Source organism: Dipodomys merriami, unplaced genomic scaffold (assembly GCF_024711535.1).
Source record: "Dipodomys merriami isolate MVZ:Mamm:240054 unplaced genomic scaffold, mDipMer1.0.p SCAF_69, whole genome shotgun sequence".
NCBI lineage: Eukaryota > Metazoa > Chordata > Mammalia > Rodentia > Heteromyidae > Dipodomys > Dipodomys merriami.
Genome location: NW_027206279.1, coordinates 4207306 through 4230969, shown reverse-complemented (window position 1 = coordinate 4230969; position 23664 = coordinate 4207306). Strand labels below are relative to the sequence as shown.

General features: G+C 49.0%; 1 protein-coding gene across 3 annotated transcripts in view; it reads right to left on the bottom strand.

Annotated features, from left to right (window-relative positions):
* Window positions 1–23138, bottom strand: part of Eif2ak4 (eukaryotic translation initiation factor 2 alpha kinase 4) — a 54673-nt gene extending 31535 nt beyond the window's left edge. The window contains exons 1-11 of one of the 3 annotated variants that reach the window (XM_070005767.1): window positions 22940–23138; window positions 18899–19011; window positions 17043–17145; window positions 12145–12297; window positions 8759–8839; window positions 6856–7004; window positions 5597–5712; window positions 5209–5366; window positions 3033–3568; window positions 2137–2243; window positions 1148–1305 (exon numbers count right to left, since the gene is read on the bottom strand). In XM_070005767.1, coding sequence (XP_069861868.1) covers window positions 1148–1305; window positions 2137–2243; window positions 3033–3568; window positions 5209–5366; window positions 5597–5712; window positions 6856–7004; window positions 8759–8839; window positions 12145–12297; window positions 17043–17145; window positions 18899–19011; window positions 22940–23083 — 1818 coding nt within the window. In that variant the 5' untranslated portion in view covers window positions 23084–23138. The remainder of the gene's footprint in view (window positions 1–1147; window positions 1306–2136; window positions 2244–3032; window positions 3569–5208; window positions 5367–5596; window positions 5713–6855; window positions 7005–8758; window positions 8840–12144; window positions 12298–17042; window positions 17146–18898; window positions 19012–22939) is intronic. The other 2 variants (XM_070005766.1, XM_070005765.1) reach the window with 2 other exon arrangements.
* Window positions 23139–23664: the final 526 nt, after the last annotated feature.

Sequence of the window (23664 nt, the reverse complement as noted above, 5' to 3'; positions counted from 1 at the left end):
ACACACCCTTGCAGAAGAAAGCCTCCACTGCAAGCTGAGGACACAGCTCACCGCTATCCACAGGCACAGAGCCTGCTAAGGAATCCAGGGGAAAAAACCTCAGTCCCTCCAGCCTCCCTTGTTTAAATATAGGGCTTCATTTTGTAGCCCAGGCTGACCTCAAACTTTCCATCCTCCTGCCTCAGCCTCTAAAGTGCCGTGATTACAGTGTGTATCACCACACCGAGCTTTTAAAAAAACAAGTCTTTCTGCAAATCTTTCTGCCCCAGCCCTCCGAATGCTGCCTTTACCACTCTCCTAAACATTAATTTCACTGACAAATACCTCCTACTCACTGTCTACTAAGGGTGAAGCGCTTGCAATGTTGCAAGCCCCATTTACTACAAGGTATAGAGGCCCTCTACAGGAAGAGTGATGTTTCCTCATTGTGTTCTCAGAATCCTAGACAGAAACATGACCATAGGTGTAAGATGAAAGATGACATGTGTGTGCATGTATGCACACATACACTGAGGATTAAATTCATGGCCCTGCAAGTGCTATGTCCTTTACAATATTCAACAGTGTTTAGGAATAGCACAATTATATAAAAGCAAGACAGATAATGGAGACTGGAGGACAGAACAACAGCATACCTTAAAAACCCATCACTAAGCCGAGTACCGGTGGCTCATGCCTGTAATCCTAGCTACTCAGGAGGCTGAGATCTGAGGATCGTAGTTCAAAGCCAGCCCAGGCAGGAAAGTCTGTGAGACTCTTGTCTCCAATTAACCACCAGAAAACTGGAAGTGATGCTGTGGCTCAAGTTATAGAGTACTAGCGTTGAGCAAAAGAGCTCAGGGACAGCACCCAGACCAAGAGTTCAAGTCCCACTATGGAAAAACAACAAACCCACACTGCTAGTTTCCCATTTCCAGAAGAGCTGGGAAATAAAGGCATCAGGCCATCTGGAGCCACGTGCCAGGGTAAGATAACTCGACCTCGATTCTGGCCTTGGAAGCCTCTTTTCTACAGCAAATGGGAAAAAGAACTTCTTCCTGAACGAAGCCCATGAAGATGTTCTTCATTCTTTCCTACCTCAGCACAGAAGCCAGCCCCTAAGTCTGTGCCAGTGAAATGGAAAGGACTGGGGACAACTCTGTCACACCTTGATGACCGCTCCGAAAGCACCTTTGCCGAGAAGCTGTAGTTCCTCAAATTCAATGAAGTAGCGCGAAAACTGCCGCTGGGTCTCACTGAAGAACGAGGCGCTGGGCAGCCGGCTGCTGGGGATAACAGTCTCCACATAGTCTTGTCCCCCGGAATCTGAAGGAAGAGGCATGGGGAACATGGGGAAAGCAGGGTGTGTGGGTCACTCCTGCTGCTCCAATACTCAGGAGGCGGAAGGGAAAGGGCCACAGAGCAAGAGCCCTGCTTTCAAACAGAGAGAAGAGCGAGCCAACTCTGCCACGAGGCACGCCCTGGGCCCTAGCCAGCGGTCTGAAGGAGCACATCCTCCCTGAAGGGCCTTTAACAAGTCTGCTGCTCACCCTGCCCTCCTTAAAGGAAGAAGAACTATATCATCGGCCTGGATCCCTGGGGCGGAGTGAGTGACTGAACCAGAGAGCCAGAACCCAAAGCAGGGCTCTGGCGCCGTCCCAGCCCGACAGGTTCCTTGATCTACTGGCAGGGAAACCAGGCCACTAGGTCATAAGGTGACTGGTGCAGGAAGGAACTACATGTCACTGAGGTCACTCCACTGGATATCCACTCGATCAGAAAATACTGGAACATCAGGGTGGCATAAACATTTCATAACTGAACAGATTTATGTGGCGCTTGGCCTAAAATAGATGAAATAAATACTCCATGTATCATCCTCCAATGTCAGATTTATATATATTTTCAAAAACGTTATGTCAAATGATAGGGGCTGGAGGCATGCTCTTATGATACAGTACCTGAGTTTAGGCTCCAGTACCACCACAGCAAAGCAAAGCAAAGCAGAGAAAGAACAGGCGGCCTGGCATAGCGGTGCATGCCTGGAGTCCCAGCACTCGGGAGGTAGAGGCAGGAGCATCAAGATTCACAATGAGAGCCCAGTGCAAAGAAACCAAGAGAGGAAGAGAAAGAAAGAAAAAAAATGGAGACACCCACCTTCAGGGCTCTGCTCCACTAAAGGCATCTTTGGCTGAGGGTTTATGAAGTTGTGTTTCAATAACTGCTGAGGTGTCCATCTGTCTTTATCATCCAGGCAGACGCACCTGGAGGAATGCGGACTCAGCAACACGCAAGAGAAAGGCGGCTCCCCATGGGCCTAGCCTCCCGGGAGCCACGGAACCTATGGGCTCACTTGGAAACAGGTTAAAGGCACGTGACCCTCAGGGACTGCAGATCCCCGGCTGTGGCTGCCTAGGACCCGGTGGCTCTCTTAGCCGCAGGGAAGCATGGGGTGGAATCACACTCCTGAGGCTGTTCCTGGGTAGGAGGCCCTGCCCTAGACCTCTTAGGAAACAGCAGCGGTGGGAGGGCAGAAGCCAGGCACTGATGGCTCACACGTGTAAGCCAGCTAAGGCTGAGATCTGAGGATTTCACTTCAAAGCCAGCCCAAGCAGGACAGCCCAGGAGGCTTATCTCCAATTAGCCAGCAAAAAGCCAGAAGTGGAGTGGAAGTGTGGTTCAACAGGTACACTGCCAGCCTGGAGAGAAAAAGCAAATGGACAGTGCATGGGCCTGAGTGTAAGCCCCCGCAGTGGCACGCACAGACAAAAGTGGGAGGGAAAGTGCTGCCGTTTGAAAGGCCGGGCATTCCCTACTATTCCCCGCTGTGGCGGTCCCTGCCCACCGCGGCAGCAGTACTTGCTGGAATACTCCAGGCCGTCCCCTGAACAGTTGACATCGCTCATGAAACTGGGTGCAGGGGGGTGTGGGAGCCAAGGCCACAGCGAGCAGAGTGAGCCAACAGATCCCACAGGCTGGGGAGCGAGGGCCGCCACGCCTGTGCCCCACGCGTCCAGGAGCAAGGTGCCACTGGAGAAGGGTGAGGCACTCACTTCTTCAGGAAATCCTGGAAGTCCGCCGGCAGGTCTCTGGGGATGGTCACGGGGAACTCGCCACACTCCTGCCCTTGGCTGAGGGAGAGCAGCAGGAGGCCCAGGCGCCACACATCCCCTTTCTTCCCGCTTTTGTAAGGCAGGGCGCTGTCGCTGAATCGAACTCGCGTCTGCTCAAACACGTCATCCTTGCAGATGTCTGCCAGGCGCTTGGAGATGCTGTAGTCCGTGATCTTGACCGTGCCCTGGGCATCTACCAGGACACTCGATGCGCTCAGGACCTTGTGCACCACGGAGTTGCTGTGCAGGTAATCGAGGCCAGACAGGAGCTGGGTGGCAAACCTGCGGAGCTGCGGCACGGGGATGGGGCCCGCGTGGCTCAGGTGCTCGGCAAGCGACAGGCCGCTGACGTGCTCCACCAACATGTCCACCACCATGCAGTCATCCTGCTCTCTGAAGCTCATGGCAAAGTAGCGGACTACGTTTGGATGGTTCAGTTTCACCAAAGAGCTGAATTCTGTTTCTGCCCCCTGAATCTAGAAGGATAAAGGTTCAATAGACATGAATTGGTATTTTACTACTTCAAAAGTGAAGTATCTGTTATCAAGTACACTTTGCGATGAGAACAAAACAATTTTTTTTTCTGAACCAAATCCTTCCCTTAAACTGTGTGGCCAACCTAGCAGCTAATAAAGATGCAAAAAACATGCTGAATCCTCTACTTCTTTAATTTTATCCAGAAGCTTGGGCTATAGGTATTGAACTCAGCTCAGAAGTTACCAATGATTACAGTGTATTTGCTTTCAGTTTTTCTTTTCTTTTCTTTTGTTGGTTGTGGGGCTTGAACTCAGGGTTTGGGTGCTATCCCTGAGCTTTTCCACTCAAGGCTATCGCTCTACCACTTTGAGCCACAGCTCCATTTCTGGTTTTCTGGTAGGTAATTGGAAATAAAAGTCTCAGCCGGGCACTGGTGGCTCACGCCTGTAATCCTAGCTACTCAGGAGGCTGAAATCTGAGGATCGCGGTTCAAAGCCAGCCCAGGCAGGAGAGACCGTGAGACTCCTATCTCCAATAAACCACCAGAAAACCGGAAGTGGCGCAGTAACTCAAGTGGTAGAGCGCTCCCCTTGAGCTGAAGAGCTGAGGGACAGCGCCCAGGCCCAGAGTTCAAGCCCCACGACCGACCAAAAAAAAAAAAAGTCTCATAGACTTTCCTGCCTGGGCTGGCTTTGATCCTCAGATCTCAGCCTCCTGAGTAGGTAGGATTACAAGCATGAGACACTGGAGTCTGGTAAGTTTTTTTTCCTTTTTTGTCAGATGAGGGACTTGAACTCAGGGCCTAGGCACTGTCTGGGAGCCTCTTTGTGCCTAAGGATAGCACTCTACCACTTGAGCCACAGCACCAATTCTGGTTTTTGAATGGTTAATTGGAGAGAAGAGGCTCACAGGGACTTTTCTGCCTGGGTTGGCTTTAAACCACAATCATCAGATTTCAGCCTCCTGAGTATCTAGGATTACAGGCATGAGCCACCAGCGCCCAGTTAAGTTTTTCTTTTTCTTTTATTTACTTATTTGTCAGTCGTGGGGCTTGAACTCTGACTCTGGGACTGGGCACTGTCCTTGAGCTCCTCAGCTCAAGGCGAGTGCTCTACTTGAGCCACAGCACCATGCCCAGTTTTCTGGTGGTTAATTGGAGATAAGAGTCTCATGGAGGGCTGGGAAGTTGGCTCAGTGGTAGAGCACTTGCCTTGCATGCATGAGGCCCTGGGTTCGATTCCTCAGCACCACATAAGCAGAAGAAAAAAAAAGGCAGAAATGGCACTGTGGCTCAAGTGGTACAGCGCTAGCCTTGAGCTGAAGAGCTGAGGGACAGCGCCCAGGCCCAGAGTTCAGGCCCCACGACTGGACCAAAAAAAAAAAGATCCCTGAAAGTATACTCTTAAGTTTTTCTTTTTATATACAAAGTACACACATTTCTAAATACCCTGCCTTTCCTCCTTATAGCCACTTTACTGTGTAACAACTATAATATGTAACATTAAATATTCTCTTTATACTCTGTATTATAAATTGATATTATGATTCTTCAACCTGAACACCCCATACACTAAGAAGCCCCACCCACTCATCTCTGGGAGCCAATCAAACCTGGTGCTGGAGATGAACCCACACCTACCTGCTTTTTGCACTTGTCAATCTTCTCTCTCTCTTGACTGGTCAGAAATGGACCCAGTTTTTTCTGCCACTGAAGGACCCACTCATACAACAAGACAAAGCTGCCAGTCGCTGTTTCCAAAGCATTGTAGACTAATTTTCCCAGCTGTTCATCGCTGCCTGCAAATGAAACAGAACAGTCATGAAATCTCATTCACTCACTCACTCATTTAACAGTGTGACTCTGCTATGTGCTATGAGAACTATTTTTCTAAAATATATGTGCTCTCTGCTTGAAAGCATTCAGTGGACTGAGCTGGTTTGAACAAGACCATGTCTATTCTATACTCTGTTTCCTTATGATTAACTTTCATCGGTACGACTGCTTTAATAAACATGTATTTACTCACCAACACATTTTCCTTTGTGTACCATGAGCTGGTCAGGACCTCCCACAGAGAAATACAGGATTTCACAGGAGCCAGGGGAATCATCGCTGCCACATATGGAATACTGACGATCGCGCCTTCAAAATACCGTTGGACAATTTGTTTTCTTTAAGATTAGGACAGGAAGTCTAGCCCTTCTGGTTCCAGAAGATGATTGGCCCTCCCCACCCTTAACTGATCATCTTCCTTGGTGCTTTGACCTTGGCTGTCATGGTCACTCATTCTGTCTCACTGTCAGAATGGGGAGCGGCCCAGGCTGAGTGCTGGACAGAGGTCCTGGGAAACGAAGGCGGCTGGCTTGCTCAAAGGAGGAGGCGGTGTGGTGGGGCAGCGGGGCGGGACAGGATAGAATGAAATGGGAAATCCACTCCTCTTCCATGGTGCTCACTTTCTACTCTCCACTTGGGGCCAGGAGGAGTGGGGCATGATGCGAACCTGAAGACACCATGCTGCCTGACATCTCCAGAGCTGCTCATGGGTACAGCTCCCCTTCCCAACCCCTCCCCCAAATAACGATTCTTGGGACAGGGCATGGGGGCATATATAATCTCAGCTACTCAGGAGGTCAACCTAAACAATATACGAGACTCTGTCTTTTTTTTTTTTTTTTTTGGGTCCGGTTGTGGGGCCTGAACTCTGGGCCTGGGCACTGTCCCTCAGCTCTTCAGCTCAAGGCTAGCGCTCTACCACTTGAGCCACAGCACCACTTCCGGCTTTTTTTCTTTTTGCTTATGTGGTGCTGAGGAATCGAACCCAGGGCCTCAGGCATGCAAGGCAAGCGCTCTACCACTGAGCCACCCTCCCAGCCCGAGACTCCGTCTTAAAATACAATTTAAAAGTACTGGAAGTATAGCTCAGTGACAGAATGCTTTACTAGTGTATGCGAGGCCCTGGGTTCAATCCCCAGTGAAAACTAAAAATCAAATAAGGATGGTTGGAAACTGGTTTTATGTGGCTATCCAATTCAGTAAGACAGCCAGGCTTCGAGAGGGTTATTGACACTGAAGACCCACCAAACTTCACAAGTGTGGGAAGTCCATAGGACTCTCATATCCAGTTAACCACCAAAAAGTTCAAAGTGGAGCTGTGGCTCAAATATTAGAGCACCAGCCTTGAGCAAAAACAGTCTAAGGAATATCACCAGGTCCTAAGTTGAAGCCTGAATACCAGCACACACCTTACCGCGTCCTCCCCTCTCCCCCAGGAATGCCAAGATTTACCGAGCCCTTCCAGAGGAGCTGGTGCGGTGTTTGCCATTTCCCACAAAGTCAGGGGAGCCTCCACACAGAGTGTGTGCCGTTCTGTGTCCTCCTGGGTCTCTCTTAGAACTAGGATCTTGGTTTGACAGACTAGCAATTTCCAGACGCTCCTAGAAAAAGAAATACAAATCCTAGTTTAGATGCAAGTCTAGAATGGAAGACAAGCACTGAATTTAATGGTGAATTCAGGGCCAGACATGTCTTGTTTAAACTGAATGCCTACAATGGAATAAAACTCAACTTATACCAACTTAATGCTCAAATATGTACTGGGTCAAAAACTAAAGTCTAAGCCAGGTGCTGGTGGCTCACACCTGTAATCCTAGCTACTCAGGAGCCTGAGATCTGAGGATCCTGGGTCAAGGCCAGCCCAGACAGGAAAGTCCCTGAGACTCTTTTTTTTCTTTTGGTTGGCTGTGGGGCGTGAACTCTGGACTTGAGCGCTGTCCCAGAGCTCTTCAGCTCAAGGCAAGTGCTCTACCTACTTGAGCCACAGTGCCACTTCTGGTTTTCTAGTGGTTTATTGGAGATAAGAGTCTCACGGACTTTCCTGCCTGGGCTGGCTTTGAACTGAGATCCTCAGATCTCAGCCTCCTGAGTAGCTAGGATTACAGGCGTGGGCTACCAGTGCCTGGCTCCCTTAGACTCTTATCTCCAATAAACCACCAGAAAACTGGAAGTGGCGCTGTGGATCAAGTGGTAGAGTGCTAGCCTAGAACTGAAGAGCTGAGGGACAGAGCCCAGACCCAGAGTTCAAGCCCCATGACGGACCAAAAAAAAAAAAAGAGTCCAGGGTGCAGGTTTTTTTGTTTTGTTTTGTTGTTGTTGTTGTTGTTTTCCAGTCCTGGGGCTTGAATTCAGGTCCTGGGCCCTGTCCCTGAGCTCTTCAGCTCCAGGCTAGCACTCTACCACTTGAGCCACAGTGCCACTTCCAGCTTTTTCTGTGTATGTGGTACTGAGGAATCGAACCCAGGGCTTCATGCATGTTAGGCAAGTACTCTACCATTAAGTCACCTTCCCAGGCCCAGGTTGCAGTTTTAAAGAGAATATGGATTTCATAGATGGGAATGCTCAGAATTTTGGAACATGCATGTGAAGTTAGGAGACTGAGCTCTTGGGCAGGCAGGGGAAGGAATTCACACAGCAGCCCAGAGGCTGCCTGGAGTGTTGGGGTAGGCAGGAGAGCTGGGAAGCAGAGCTGGGAGAGAGAGTCACAGCTGAGCTGAGACTGTGGAAAACGGGGCGGGGGAGGGGACGGGGGGGGGGGGGAGGGCTCCAGCAGTGCTGCCAGGGCTGCACACAGCCTCGGTGAATACTGCACAGGGCCTCCGTTCGGTTTCTCTACATCTAAGTCAAACACTCCATTTGTAAAGAATGAGGAACATTTTCTCTGGATTCCTCCAATTGCGTTCACCCTCCTCCCCCCGCCCTCCACTGAGCCAGACTCAGGAGAAAAGAAGAAAATCCTTCCAGTATCCATTTCCATCCCTCTGCTGCTAGAATCTTTCCGCTCAACACCTGGGGAGATCTCAGGCAGGTGCTGAATGGTGGGGGCCACACCTCTCACATGACTTACACCCCCCCACCCCCCAAACACCAGCCTTATTTGAATTCCAGCCTTGTTTATTTACAAAGTTGTCACACTTCTGTGACTCCTCCTTAAAGGGCCTGAATCACCTAAGCCTAAATCAGCTCCAGAGAATACATTCCACTCACCTTGCCATGACCTAAAACACACAAGTGAATGTTTGTTACTTCACTTTAAGGGTTACTACTGAAAGCAACTGAGAGGGAAAATCGACCTTGATGGACATGAAAGTAAGTCGTTTATGCTTATCTTAGTGCAACCCAATAGACAGAGTACCTGCTTGGCCATTTCTTTCCTCTTTTTCTCTTCTTTTATCTCTTCTTTCCTTCTCTGAATCTCATGAAGGATTTCACGTTGCTAAAATGAATAAACCACAGTCAGATGCTGATCTCTGAAAACACACAGTGAGAAACAGGGACTGTGAATTACAACCACCTAGAGCCTCTCTCCTGAGACCTGGACATGGAGAACCTGGGTAGGAGCCGGCTGCAGCGGCATGGTGTCTGAGGGACCTCATGCCTCTGGCTCCCCGGTGCCTGGAGGAAGTGTGAGGGAGGACTGCTGGGGGAGCACTAGCCCCCTCGGTGTCTTTATCCTCGTTGTTTTGTTGTTGGTCGTGGGGTTTGAACTCTGGGCCTGAGCTCTTCAGCTCAAGGCAAACACTCTACCACTTGAGCCAGAGCCTCATTTCCTCTTCACCCTCTTTCTTATCTGCCTGCTCAGTGTCTGGCTCCAGGGCCAGCTTGCAGGAGTAGGCTGGGCTGAGCTGTCCCTGCCCTGGGCCTGGGGGAGATAAGGGCTGAGGTTCCACACCCCTCCACCGTGATCCATACCTGCATTTCCAGCCTTTTCAGTATAAAAAGTGGTATTTTGATCTCTATCCAATTTTTCTTAGTTCCCTAAAATTTCAGATTGTAAGTGTCAAAAGTATTAAGAACATCACTTAAGGGCTGGGAAGGTGGCTCAGTGGTAGAGCGCTTGCCTTACATGCCTGAGGCCTCAGGTTCAATTCCTCAGCACCACATAAGCAAAAAGAAAAACGCCAGAAGTGGCGCTCTGGCTCAAGTGGTAGAGCGCTAGCCTTGAGCTGAAGAGCTGAGGGACAGCGCCCAGGTCCAGAGTTCAGGCCCCATGACCGGACCAAAAAAAAAAGAAGAACATCACTTAAACTCTAATAGCAGGGCTGGGAAGGTGGCTCAGTGGTAGAGTGCTTGCCTTGCATGCATGAGGCCCTGGGTTTGATTCCTCAGCACCACATAAGCAAAAAGAAAAAAGCCAGAGAGATGCTGTGACTCAAGTGGTAGAGTGTGAGCCTTGAGCTGAAGAGCTGAGGGACAGCACCCCCCCCCAAAAAAAAAACTCTAATAGCAATGATATAAAATGCAAAAAAAAACCAAAAACAAAAAAAAAACAAAAACCGGGGGGGGGGGATGGGGGGGAGATGTTGAGGGACAGGAAGGGGAAACAAAGGAGGAGGCAACAAAGCTTGATAAGAAACGTGCTCATTATCTTGACCATGTAATTGTAACTCCTCTGTACGGTATTTTCATAATAAAAAAATAAAAAATAAAAACAAACAAACATATCCTCGAATTTATGCAGTTACAACAGTATACCAAAACAATGCTGTTAGCTACATACTTACCATCTCCTAATAATAGGAAACTATACACTCTCAATGATGACTGGACTATACAGTTTTATAGGAGGTAAGCAAGATGGTGCATGGTTGCATGCCTGGTTGCATCCCAGCAACTCAGAAGCCAGAGGCAGGAGGGTTTAAGAGTTGTAGGCCAGTCTGGACAAAGGTAGTGAGACCCTATTTCAAAAACAAAATTTAGGCCTGGGAATGTGGCTTAGTGGTAGAGTGCTTGTCTAGCATGTATGAAGCCCTGGGTTTGATTACTCAGTACCACATAAACAGAAAAAGCTGGAAGTGGCACTGTGGCTCACATAGTAGAGTGCTAGCCTTGAGCAAAAGAAGCTCAGGGACAGTGCCCAGGCCCTGAGTACAAGACCCAGGACTGGCAAAATAATAATAATAATAATAATACAAGAAGGGCTGGGGTGTGGTCCTGGCTAACAAGCTGGAAGCCTTGAAGTCAGTCATTCTTCTGCATAAAGTAAACAGACAGTGCTAGCATAAACACTGGAAGAAGAAAACAAGGAGCCAGATACACAATTCCAAGGAAAAGTGGAAACATAGAAGGCATGTAAGGATTTGGGAAGGGGAAGGGCAGGAGGGATAGTAGGGATGGAAAACAAGATGAAAGTATGTTTGTTATATGCATGTATGACAATGTCACAACAAATATAAGCCGGACATTGGTGCCTCACGCCTGTAATCCTAGCTACTTAGAAAGCTGAGACTGGAAGGATGGTATCTCTGGACTAGCTGGGCCAAAAGACTCCATCTTAATGCGTGATGGTTCACACTGGTCACCCCAAGTGTAAACAGGAGGGTCAGAGTGCTGGCCAACCTCAGCAAAAAGTAGATCCTATCAGAAAAATTGCAAATACCAAAAGCAGTAGAGTCATGACTCAGTGGGTTTGTATGTTCTGCTCTGACTTTGAGGAAGCAATATGAAGATAAACGCATGAGGCTGCACACCATGCTGTACACCTGCAATCCCAGTACTTGGAGGCAGAGGTAGGACTGTTTTGAGACCTGCTTTGGCTACCTTGTCTCAGAAAAGCAAGAAGAGAGCAAGGTGTGTGGGGGTGGAAGGGGATGAGTGGGTGTGGCAAGCATCACTGTGAGGTAGAGGTGGAGGCTGAAGCGTTAACACATTCAACACACAGCAACTCAAAGAGCAGGCAGAACAGAACAATGGAACCAAACGGACCCTAGCAATAGAAGGTGGTGTATGTTTCATGGAAACAGTGTAAGTCACTTCATAAAAAAATAGTTATTTAATAGATGTGTTGCAGAAATGTCCAGGAAGGAAAACAAACCTATGCCTCTTTTCTCTAATTTGCAATGAGATCAGTTCTGGATAACTTGAACCAAAGAATACACAGGAAAAAAAATTAAAACCAAGAAAGAAGTTCAGGAACTCACACTGTACTCTTTTTTTGTAGTTGTTGTTGGTTGTGGGGCTTGAACTCTGGGCCTGGGCGCTGTTCCTCAGCTCTTCAGCTCAAGGCTAGCTCTCTACCACTTGAGCCACAGCACCACTTCCGGCTTTTTCTATTTACGTGGTGCTGAGGACTCAAACCCAGGGCCTCATGCATGTGAGGCAAACACTCTACAGTTGAGCCTCCTTCCCAGCCCCCGCCCACACTGTGTTTGATGTGAAGGATTTAAAGTAAGGAAAGGGTTCACACTCATGCAGCAGACGAAAGGACAAGTAGCAGTGGACAAGGAGCGTGAGGAGCTTTGTTCCAGGCTTTGGGGCTCACTGTGGGTGGGTGGGTGGGGGTGCTGGTCTCACACGAGGAAGAGACGCAGTAGACTCCACCAGTGTGGCCAGCTCGGAAAGATGCAGGAAGGTTCCCCAATGCCCCTTCTCCTTCTCAAAGTGAGGCCAGCCTGATGGCCGTAGGGAGGGGCCAAGGAGGGGCCCGCGGGCCATCCCCTGCCGCTCCTGCACACGGTCAGTCACGCTTCCAGACACAGTCAGGGGCAGCAGCCCCTGAGCTCCGGGCCTGGGATGTCTCACCTCCTGCTCCTCTCTCTGTCGTGCCTCCAGCAGCCTCTGCCGCTCCTCCTGAGCCTGCCGGGCCAGCATTTCTTCATGGAAGGACTTGGGAGGGGGCTTGTTATGCTCGCTGAGAAATGACTGCACGTGGTATGCCAGCTCGAATATCATCACCTAAACACAGAAGAGCCAGCAAGCGCAAGTGACCAAGGGGGAGGGCAGGGAGCGGCTGCTCTTATTCCATCTGGAGCATGGGGGACAGAACTCAGGCCCATGGCCAGGCTCGGTGGCTGTTCCACCATATGAGCCGCGCTGCCAGGCCCAACACCGTCAAGAGTCTTCACAGATTTATAAGGGGTGCTACTGGGATTTGAACTAGGGACCTTGTACCTAGTAGCAGGCATGCTACCACTTGAGCATTACCCCAGTCTTTTGGTTTTAAGTATTTAGATAGGGTCTCACCCTTTTTTCTTTTTCTAGCTATGCCTCCCATACAACTGGAGTTTGCAGATATATGCCACCATGCCCAACTTGTTCTTTGAGATGGGAGTCTCACTATTTTTTGCCTGGGCTGGGTTTGAAGTGTGGTCTTTCTTTTTTTTTTTTGTCGGTCGTGGGGCTTGAACTCTGGGCCTGGGTGCTGTCCCTCAGCTCTTCAGCTCAAGGTAAGCGCTCTACCACTTGAGCTACAGCGCCACTTCTGGTTTTCTGGTGGTTTATTGGAGATAGGAGTCTCACGGTCTCTCTTGCCCGGGCTGGCTTTGAACCGCGATCCTCAGATCTCAGCCTCCTGAATAGCTAGGATTACAGGCGTGAGCTACCAGCGCCCGGCTGAAGTGTGGTCTTTCTATCTCCACCTCTCCAATAGCTAGGATTATAAAAGTGAGCCATGACACCTGGCCTCCATATTTTTTCTTGTCAGCACTCGGTGCTGCCCGCTTTTCTAGTTTCTAGGGTGTGTTCTGTCTGCTCCCCTCACCTGTGGCTGAACTCTTTGCTCACTGTGGTTTTCCCAGCGTCAGGCCAGTGTCTGTGCAAGGTAATGAATTGATGAGAATCAGCGAGTCTGATGTGACTCACATAAGAAAAGAGTCTCAGGCAAGTGTTAGTTTATGTTTATTATCATAAACAATGAGCTACTAAGTTAAAAATCGCTTAGAGGCAAATGCAAATGGTTAACGACCTGTTACTTTTAGCTGGCTGTGGGGACCCCAGCCTGTAACCCTAGTTATGTGGGGGGCAGAGGCAGGAGCACAAGCAGTTCCAGGCCACTACCGGGAAAGTTAGCCCTTACTGCAAAAACACAACTAAAACAAGCAAAAGGGCTGCGGCATGTGCGTCTCAAGTGGTAAAGTGCTTGTCTTATAAAGGCTTGGCCCTGGGTTCAATCCACAGTATTGGCACTCCCTCCGCCCTCTCCCCTACAAACCACGTTGCTTTCGGGTATCTATCCCCATTCAAATGATGAGATGAGTCACATCTTAATAGCTGGGTGCCACACCACCAAGAATCCCATAGCCACACTTTAATACTTAATTATATTCCACTTTACTTGAAAATAAAAACAAATTCTCTGGAATTATAGGCTTCGGGCTATGGAAACAAACTTTAGGCTGACAAGAACCGGCACGTTCCCTTGTCTAACACATTTTCAAGTCCCCTATGCGAACACGTCTCCAGTGAGTATTGATAGTTCTAAAAAATTGTGGCCAAAGCTGGGCGCCGGTGGCTCACGCCTGTAATCCTAGCTACTCAGAAGGCTGAGACGTGAGGATCACGGTTCAAAGCCAGCCGGGGCAGGAAAGACTGTGAGATTCCTATCTCCAATAAGCCACTAGAAAACCAGAAGTGGCGCTGTAGCTCAAGTGGTAGAGCGCTCGCCTTGAGCTGAAGAGCTGAGGGACAGCGCCCAGGCCCAGAGTTCAAGCCCCAAGACTGACAAAGAAAAAAAAATTGTGGCCAAATATCTACAGCACACTAGTATAAACAGGAGGTGGAATGCTTTAAATGCTAAGGGCACTCACAATGTGTGCATCCATTTCCAGAACCTTCTCACCTGTCCAAATTGAAACTTTGTACTCATGCAACAGCTGTCTACTCCCCCCAGCTCTGCCCACAGCCATTCCACCCGCTGTCCCCATGAATCGGAGAAATACTCTCACAGTATTTGTCTTAGTTTGGCCAGCATATTCCAGTTAATGAATAGCCTGTGTTTAAGCTGGAATAAAATCCCACTGCATCCCGTCCTCTGCCGGCCTAGTGACTTGTGGTGAGATGCAGGGTAGGCCAGCCAGCTGCAGCTCCCAGTGAGCAATACAATACAACCGACGTTCTATGGCAGAATGTCACCACTGAGCAGGGGTTTGCGTGGGTATTGCTCTATTATTTCATGTGCCTGGGTGTAAATCCATAATGATCTTAAAATTAAAAGGTCAGTTTAGAAGAAATCAGAAAACAAAATTAAATCTTAAGTCACAAATCTAAGAATCTGGAGATTTTCTGGAGCTGAATTTTCTACAAACTCCCTGGTATTTTTCATTAGACATTGGAGCCCCTTAGACCTGAAGGAAATTTTAGAAGAATTCCCCAGTTCTCATCTCTCACCTCTCTCTTCAGCTTTTCACTCGGGGCTGGCACTCTACCACTTGAACCACAGCTCCACTTCTAGCTTTTGTAGGGTAATTGGGGACAAGAGACTCACAGACTTTCTTTCCTGCTTGAGCTGGCTTTGAACCATGATCCTCACATCTCAACCCTCTGAGTAGCTAGGATTATAGGCATGAGCCACAGGCACTTGGACTTCAATTACTTTTTTTTTTTTTGGTGGTGGTGGTGGGGTTTGAACTCTGAGCCTAGGTGCTATCCCTGAGCTCTACCACTTGAGCCACAGCGCCACTTCTAACTTTTTCTGTTTATGTGTTACTGAGGAATTGAACCCAGGCTTCATGCATGCTATGTAAGCACTCTACCACTGAGCCATCTTCCCAGCCCTTCAATGACTTTCTTTATATTGCCAATCACTGAAATTCTTGGAAACAGCAATTTTAGTTGAAAAAAATTCTTTTTTTAATTTTTTTTTGGGGGGTATCCAGTCATGGGGCCTGAACTCTGGGCCTGGGCGCTGTCCCTTCAGCTCTTCAGTTCAAGGCTAGCACTCTACCACTTGAGCCACAGCGCCACTTCCGGCTTTTTTTCCCCCTGCTAATGTGGTGCTGAGGACTCAAACCCAGGGCCTCATGCATGCAAAGCAAGCGCTCTACCACTGAGCCACATTCCCAGTCCCACAGTTGAAAAAATTTCTATAGCCACAAGGCACCTCCTGACTCTTTCATGACTCAGCCCTGTGAAATTCACTTGCATTATGAATTACCAGCATTAATTAGGGAAAGCAAGGGAGAGTCTGTCCGCTCACTTTATAGGAGAATGGCGCTTTGTCTTTAACAATGAGAATAGACAGGATGGTCTGGGGATAGTCCATGGCAGACTCTTCTCACTTTTCCTGGGGTACAGTGAGCTACCCAAAGGGAGTGTGTCTCCCAGGCAAAGTGTGAAAGACTTGGTCCCCAGCTGGGCACTGGGAGGAGGACACTGGGAACCTTTAAGAGGCAGGACTTCCTGGTAGGTCTTCTGACAGGATAGTGGGACCCCAGCCTCTCCTCTTCCTCTTTTACTTTCAGCTCCCCTAAGGTTGTATTGTTGGAACACATGCCAGAAATAACAGGGCCAGTCAGTCCTGGATGGAAATCTCCAATACTGAGGACTGAGAGGCAAAGAGGACCTTTATCTCTAAGGTGTTTATGTCAAGCATTTGCTACATCAATAGAAAGTTGTCTAACACATAACACAGTGATACTGAGTGACTGGGAAAGTCTGGGAAAGGTGGAGTGCACTTGAAGGGAACTGGCCCACTCTGAGGGAAACATGGAAACCTAGTCTTATCCTCTAAAGTGCCACCGCGGGAGAAGATCTACGCAGACCCTGATGTTCAAAAGAAAGAGTCAGTACCGAACTCAGTGTAAATGTCAGGTACAGAAGAGACACTGAGGGAGCATGGGACATCATCACCAATTAAGGAAAACAAGGAGCTTTTTGATATGTGTAAAAGGAAAAAAATGATATAATCTGATGAGAAATCAGTTTCTACATTTTTTACTAGGAAAATTCATATCAAAATCCAGTCAAGATGTCATGCCCAAAGAGTGCAAAAATGGCCAGGATGTCAGAGACAGCCTTAAACACCATCAACATACACTCTACAACTTTTAAATCATAAATCCTGTAAGCCAAGAAATACAAATAACCAAGTCCCCCTTTGTGACAACAATAAGAAGCAAAACAAACTGGGTGCTGGTAGCTTACACCTGTAATCCCAGCTACTCAAGAGGTTGAGGCCCAGAGGACTATAGTTCAAGGTCCACCTAAGCCAAAAAGTCTGTAGCTAAGATAACCAGCAAAAAAAGCAACCAGGCCAGAGGTGTGGCTCAAGCAACAGCATGTCAGCCTGTCAGCCGAGCACACATGAGGCCCCAAGTTCAAACGCCAACCCAGTGACAACAACAACAGAAAAACACACAAACAAAAAATGGTTTTAAGTCTGGTGCTGGTGGCTCACGTCTGCAATCCTAGCTATTCAGGAGGCTAAGATCTGAGAATCATAGTTCAAAGCCAGCCCTGCAGGGAAGTCCATAAACCACTCCAATAAACCACTCAGAAAACCAGAAGTGGTGCTGTGGCTCATGTGGTAGAGCGTTCACCTTGAGCTGAAGAGCTGAGGGACAGCGCCCAGGCCCAGAATTCAAGCCCCATGATCGACAAAAAAAAAAAAAACAACTTGTTCTAGTTACAGTAGGATCTGATGCACACTGGAAAAATCTGTAAGCTGGGACAGAGACTGTAACTGCCCACTTCAATTAGCTTACCTCCCCACAATGCTTTCTGGCCAGTTCTTCTAAGCGCGATTTCAGCAAATTAACACTTTCATTGGACAGACCTTTGGCATTCTTTAATTCTATCTCAGGGACTCTGAAAAAGACAAAAATGGTGTCACAAGAGAGCCAGTGACTGAGAGACATGGTGAGCCTGAGTGCATTGACAGTTGCTGAGTTCCCAGCATGCCGGAAGCCTAAGGCCCATACACCTCACCACAACCACCTCAGGTTAAGGGTATTTACTTAACCTGTCACCCATCTCCTAGCCACTCCAGGTACTAGGCAGACCTAGTCTGCATCCTGGCAGTCAGGGGGCCACCTCCTGGGGAGACCTTGATTTACTGAGCCTGAATGACTACCTCCCCTTCCATGTCTTCTGCGTCTGACTGCAGGTTTACATCCAATGAGAATTTCTTAACCTTGATTGTTTACTGCTTCTGATTTGCTTCCGATCCTCAACTCTGGATCTCCTCTTAAAAAAAAAAAAAAAAATCCCCCATCCCACCTCTCATTTGGCTGCTCATATCCTTACGATCAATCAGTCATGGTCAGTATTTTTCTGAGTCTTTGAGTTATTCTAGCTAATTCTCAAACTCAAGAAGGTAGTTATGGGAATTCCCACATACATGGCCAACATATGTAAGATGTATTGAGACTTGGAAGCTGGGTGCTGGTGGCTCATGCCTGTAATCCAAGCTACTTGGAAAGCTAAGATTGGAAGCTTAGGCAGAAAAATCCCTAAGATTTTTTTCTCCACCCATAGCTCTTTGCTGTGGAGTGTGCCTGTCAATTCTGCTGTGTGATAGGCTGTGAGCAGGAAAAACATGGTTCCAGGTCAGCTCAGGCAGAAAAGTCTGCATGAGTCCATCTCAGTGGAAGACGCTAGGTATGCTGGCTCATGCCTGCCACCTCAGCTATGGTGGGAATGGAAAAACAGGAGGATCACAGTCCAGACATATACCTGGGCAGAAAGCGAGACCCTATCTCAAAAATAATCAGCCCCCTACCCCTAAAGAGTGCAGGGACAGAAGGCATATCTCAGCTGGGATCACCTGCCTATCAAAAACATGAGACTTGGAGCCAGCTTCTGTGGTGCACCCCGGGGGACTCTATGGGGTCTGTGCCACCCTTGGGCCCCGGGCAGCTTCAGACAAGATATGTGTACTCTGTGTCATGAAACACACACACACTCATAGTTAATGGTAAAACCCTAGAGAGGCACGGTCTTCATTTGCTCCCGTACACTGAGTTAATGGTTCCCATTAAAGACTTTTTCAGAGCAAGTGCGGCTGGCTCCCTGACTTCCAGGAGCCTGGTGTGGATGCGAATCGCGGTGACTTTTCTTATTCCTCCCCTCCTTAGGACAACATCCACCAGAGCTGACCAGCCAGTAGCAAGCAGAGCACGGGCCACTTTCCTTCCCACGCTGCCACTGCTCCTCACACAGCCAGCCCACACATCTAACAGCAGCCACGCAGGGCTGCCTCCCTGGGGAAGGTCTGGGGAACACCCCCCCCTCCGAAAGGCCCAACCAGGAGGCCTCAGGACTGGCAGCGGGCTGAGCCCAGGCCAGAACGCCTTTAGCCATGCCTTTCTTGTCTTGTGGTGGACTGTTCCCCTTGCCATTTGATGAGAATTAAATAAACCTGAACACATCAGAAAAAGCAAATGGAGTCACCGCACAAATATCAGCATCTGGAGCAAACATTCTAGAACTGTACAAGGCAGATGCAGTTTGCTGAAATACAAGCTCAACAATGGAAAGGAAAGCTTGCATGAAACAGGGAAAGGAGGGGGAAAAATGAGCTGGAATGAAAATCTTGGAAGTTGTTTCTGCAGGTACTCACACATCGGGGTAGGTTGGGGGACACTTCACCCTCAAATCCACTTTCACATACACTTCTTCACCAGCCAGGCCCTGGGGGTACAGAACTAAGTTGATTTCAGGGGGCCCTTTGACCTAAAAGAGAGGAAGGATATTTGTTCTAGAAAGTCAATGGTAATGATCGAGCTAACATCCCCTTAGCTCCAGGGTTCTACCCACGCAGGTGGTGGCTCCTATTTTCCAAAAGCATGGCTTAAAAACAACACCGTGCTAGGGAAAATACATTTCCCCTGGCAAAGTACCAAAACACTGAATCAAAAGACTGTACTTGGTTTCCACGCCTTCATATGTGACAGAGTGCCAACTCTATGCTGGTCACTGTCCTCGGGCTAGAAGCACGTGGGTGAACTCATATAGCCACGGGCCCAGCCAGCTGTACAAATCATAAGGCAATGGGAGCTGGGAGGGCTGTTCAGGCAGAGGTGCTAGACACAGTGGGAGGGGCAGAAGATACCTGGGCAGGGAAGAGAGGGGAGAGTTGCTGAGACACCCTCCCCAAAATGCTTGGGGCTTCAGATTTCAGAAGGTTTTGGAAAATGTGCATTGACTTTTTAAAGTTTTGAGCCAGTTACAGTGGCTCATGACTGTAACCCCCAGCTACTCACAGTTTGATATCAGCCCAGGTAAAAAATTGGTGAACCCCTCCACATCTCAACCAATAAAAAGGCGGGTGCAGGGCTGGAAAGGTGGCTCAGTGGTAAAGTGCTTGCCTCTCATGCATGAGGCCCTGGGTTCGATTCCTCAGCACCACATAAGCAGAAAAAAGCCAGAAGTGGTACTGTGGCTCTAGTGGTAGAGTGCTAGCCTTGAGCTGAAGAGCTGAGGGACAGCGCCCAGGCCCAGAGTTCAGGCCCCAGGACCGGACCCAAAAAAAAAAAAAAGAAAGAAAGAAAATGAGTGAGGATATTAGGCTGATTCTAACACTGGCACGGAAAACCTGAAAAGTAAAACTAGTCTGGGAAGTTCTGTAAAGCAAATGGAAACATTAGACACTTAGGTTTGCTACAAATGTATTGTAACTAAAGCAATATTGATAGTGTTGCTGGAGTAGATGGATAGATAATATTAAATAGTAGATACAGATACATTCGGGAATTATTTCACTGGCAATGATTTGAAGCCAAGACGTGGGGATACTCATTGGAAGCTGGCCATGGAGAAAAACCATCAACACTCCATCTCTATAGCTAGCAAATATGCCAGGCTGGGGCATGGCTCAAGTAGGCAAAGTGATTTTGAAGCCCTAGGTTCAAACCCTGGAAAACAAAGTCATGAAAGAATTGAAAGGAAATCTCAAAGATTTCATAGTTTGGTAACAATTTTTTTTGGTAATACTGGGGATTGAACCCTGTGCCACTTGAGCTTTATCTTCAGTTCTATTTTCATTTTTTGAGATAAGTTCCTCCTAACTTTGCCTGAGCTTGGCTCAAACTACACATCCTCTTGCCTTTGTTTCCTGATGGCTGGGCATACTACCACATCCTTATTTTCCCAGTTCTGGGGTCAAGCCCACAAAGTAAATAGGTACTGGGCTACATCCTTAGCCTGAGAAGTCTTTTCTAGGAAAACAAATACAAAGAATAAAATATGAAACAAAAATAGTTCATTTTTATTCCAGTAAAACTGTTTTGTTTTTATTTTATATACTGGGTTTTGAACTCAGGTTTTTGTACATACTAGGCAGATGCTCTACCACTTGAACCATGCTCCACCTCCTCTATTAAAATTTGTATCGCGGGGCTGGGAAGGTGGCTCAGTGGTAGAGCGCTTGCCTTGCATGCATGAGGCCCTGGGTTCGATTCCTCAGCACCACATTAAAAAAAAAAGCCGGAAGTGGCGCTGTGGCTCAAGTGGTAGAGCGCTAGCCTTGAGCTGAAGAGCTGAGGGACAGCGCCCAGGCCCAGAGTTCAGGCCCCATGACCGGACCCAAAAATAAAAAATAAAAATAAATAAAAAATAAAATAAATAAAATTTGCATCGCATAAATTAGACAAAAATAAAAATGCAGGTGGCTTATTACAGGTAATTCATGAACCACAACATTAATATTTTAATATGTATCTAGTGCTTACAAATGAATTTTTAAAAATAGACCACAGAGCAGAAAAAGAAATAAAAGATAAACAGTTTGCAGAAAAGGGAAGGCTTACACACAAAGGTGGTCAACACAGTTAAAACTTACAAGGAGACATTTCATTATCTCCTGGCAGAAAATGTGTGTGGTATATTATGAGAGTCTACAAGAACTCTCACAGATCTGATGTAGCATCAGAGACAGAGATGATAATTAAATTATAAGCCAGCAAACCTTGCACTGATAAGGTAATCTTGATGAAGGAATTGATAACAATTTTAAAACTATCTTTCAATTATAAAATTGTAAACTATGGTCGTCCAGATTTGTGTGTAAAATAATTTTTACTTGGCACTCCAAAGTGTTACTTACAAAGTATATATATATATATATATATATGTGTGTGTGTGTATATATAAATACACATTATATATACATATATATAAATGATATATATACATATATATATATGTTAAGGTGAAATTTACCTTTGAACATATTCCTCCCAAAAGTTTTAAAAAAAAGCCAGGCACTGGTGGCTCACATCTGTAATCCTAGCTACTCAGGAGGCTGAGATCTGAGGATTGAGGTTCAAAGCCAGCCCCTGCAGGAAAGTCTGTGAGACTCTAATCTCCAATAAACCACCAGAAAACCAGAAGTGGTGCTATGGCTCAAGCGGTACAGTGCTCACCTTGAGCTGAAGAGCACAGGGACAGTGCCCAGGCCCAAAGTTCAAGCCCCACGACCAAAAAATCTGATCTGAATTTAATGGCAGTGAATTTGGCCTGAACTGACATAAGGTGATCAGTGTGAAATTTGAATATTCATAACTTCCAGTGGTGGTAGATCTTTGGAAGCTCCCCAAGATGTGGTCGAGTTGTCAGCAATATGAGAAACCCACTGGCAAACATCAACAGGGCCACTGCTGAGCTCTGTAAGCCAGCTGGCCTCAGGATGGTGGACCTGCAAGGTCTTTCCCCTAGAGGGTTGCACAGTGGGTGCTAGTAAGTGCCCATTAAATGAGTAAACGCCGATTTGTCCTTACTGAATTCATCAATGATTTGCCTGTGGGGCCTTTGGAAGTGGTTGAGACCATGTGTCCCCGGGCCAGGGGCAGTTCTGGATAAGGTTTTGTGTGTTTTGTGTCGTGTTCTATCACGTTACAAAGGCCACCAGCTGTAAATTCACACATTTCTGGTGTGACTACTCAAAGAAGCTGCTTTTTCACTTCCTTTTTCTGCATGAGAAGGTAATGAAAGGAAACTGGCTCCAGAGGACGTCGTGGGGGCTTCGTAGGAAGTCCAGTGCACCCCTGGGCATCTACAGCTGCTGATGACCAGTCTTACTTGGTGGTTGTCGGTGTTTGGACACAGAGAGGTCGTTCGCTGACCAGAAAGCCCGTGCTAGGCCCAGGGCAGCATGTGTAAGTGGTACACTTGCAGGTTAAAGTTAGTGGACTCTGGAAATGAAGGCCTAGCCAGGTCGGCCCCCGGGGCCAGGCTGGGCCCGCCCCAGGCCGCCTGGTCTCCTGAGGGGAGGAGACGGTGTGAACTCGCTGGGGTAGCCAGAGTCCCGCGGAAGTCCGGGAAGGGTGGGAAAGGAGGCAGGACTTCCTCAAAGACCCCGTTTAGAAACGTTGTTCCGCAAAGACCGAGGGAGAAGCGGCGGGGGGCAGCCCGCCCGGCTCGGCGGAGGGCCGGGGGACGGGGCGCGCGCCGCGGGGAGCGGGCCGGGTCGGGGGCGCGCGCCGCGGGGAGCGGGCCGGGCCGGGGGCGCGCGCCGCGAGCCGCGGTGGCAGCCCGGGCGGCGGCTGGGGGACAACGCGGCCGGGCGGGGAGCGGCAGAGCGCCCGGGCTCGCGCCCAGCTCTGTGGGGGGAGGCCCGGGAGGGAGGCCGCGGGCGGGGAGGCCGGGCCCGCCACGTTCCTACCGGACCACGCGAGTCCCGACGCAGGTCCTGGAAGTCGGCGCCGTAAATGGCCTCCAAGGCCTGCAGCTCGTGGTCCTGCCGCTGCGGGTAACTCTCCTGCGGCTCGTCGCGCCCGCGCCCGGGGGTCCCACGGCCCCCAGCCATGGCTGCGCGCGGGCCGAGGCAGGGCCGCCTGGCCGCGGCTGCGGTGGGCCCCGGCGGGCTCGGGGGCGGGGCCCTGAAGGGAGAAGGGCCTGTGGGCGGGGCCTCGCTCAGGGGACCGGGCTGGGGGCGGAGCCTCTCGCGGGAGACCTCCTCTGGGCGGGGCCTCAGGGGATCGGGCTGGGGGCGGAGCTCTGCGCGGGGAACAGGCATGGGGGCGGAGCCTCTCGAGGGAGACCGTCTTCTGGGCGGGGCCTCGCGTAGGGAACGGGCCTGGGGGCGGGGCTCACTGGGAGGCGGGACCGGGGCGGGGCCTCGCGTAGGCGCCCGGCCGGGGGCGGGACCTGCGCGGGAGCTGAGCCTTGGGAAGGTGTGTGTGGATGGGGTCCTAGATGAGGGTGCAGGTGTGCGGTGTAGAGGGGTGTCGGGTAGGAGGCTGCCCAGAAGGAGGAGACCAAATCACGCAGGCTGTAATCACAACGCCGAATTGCACAATTGGGCCTGCTAGAACCACACCCGAGGCAAAATTTCTGGAAAAGCTCCTGTGTCCTTTACTAATTGTAAAATCAGTGATTCTTTTGTTT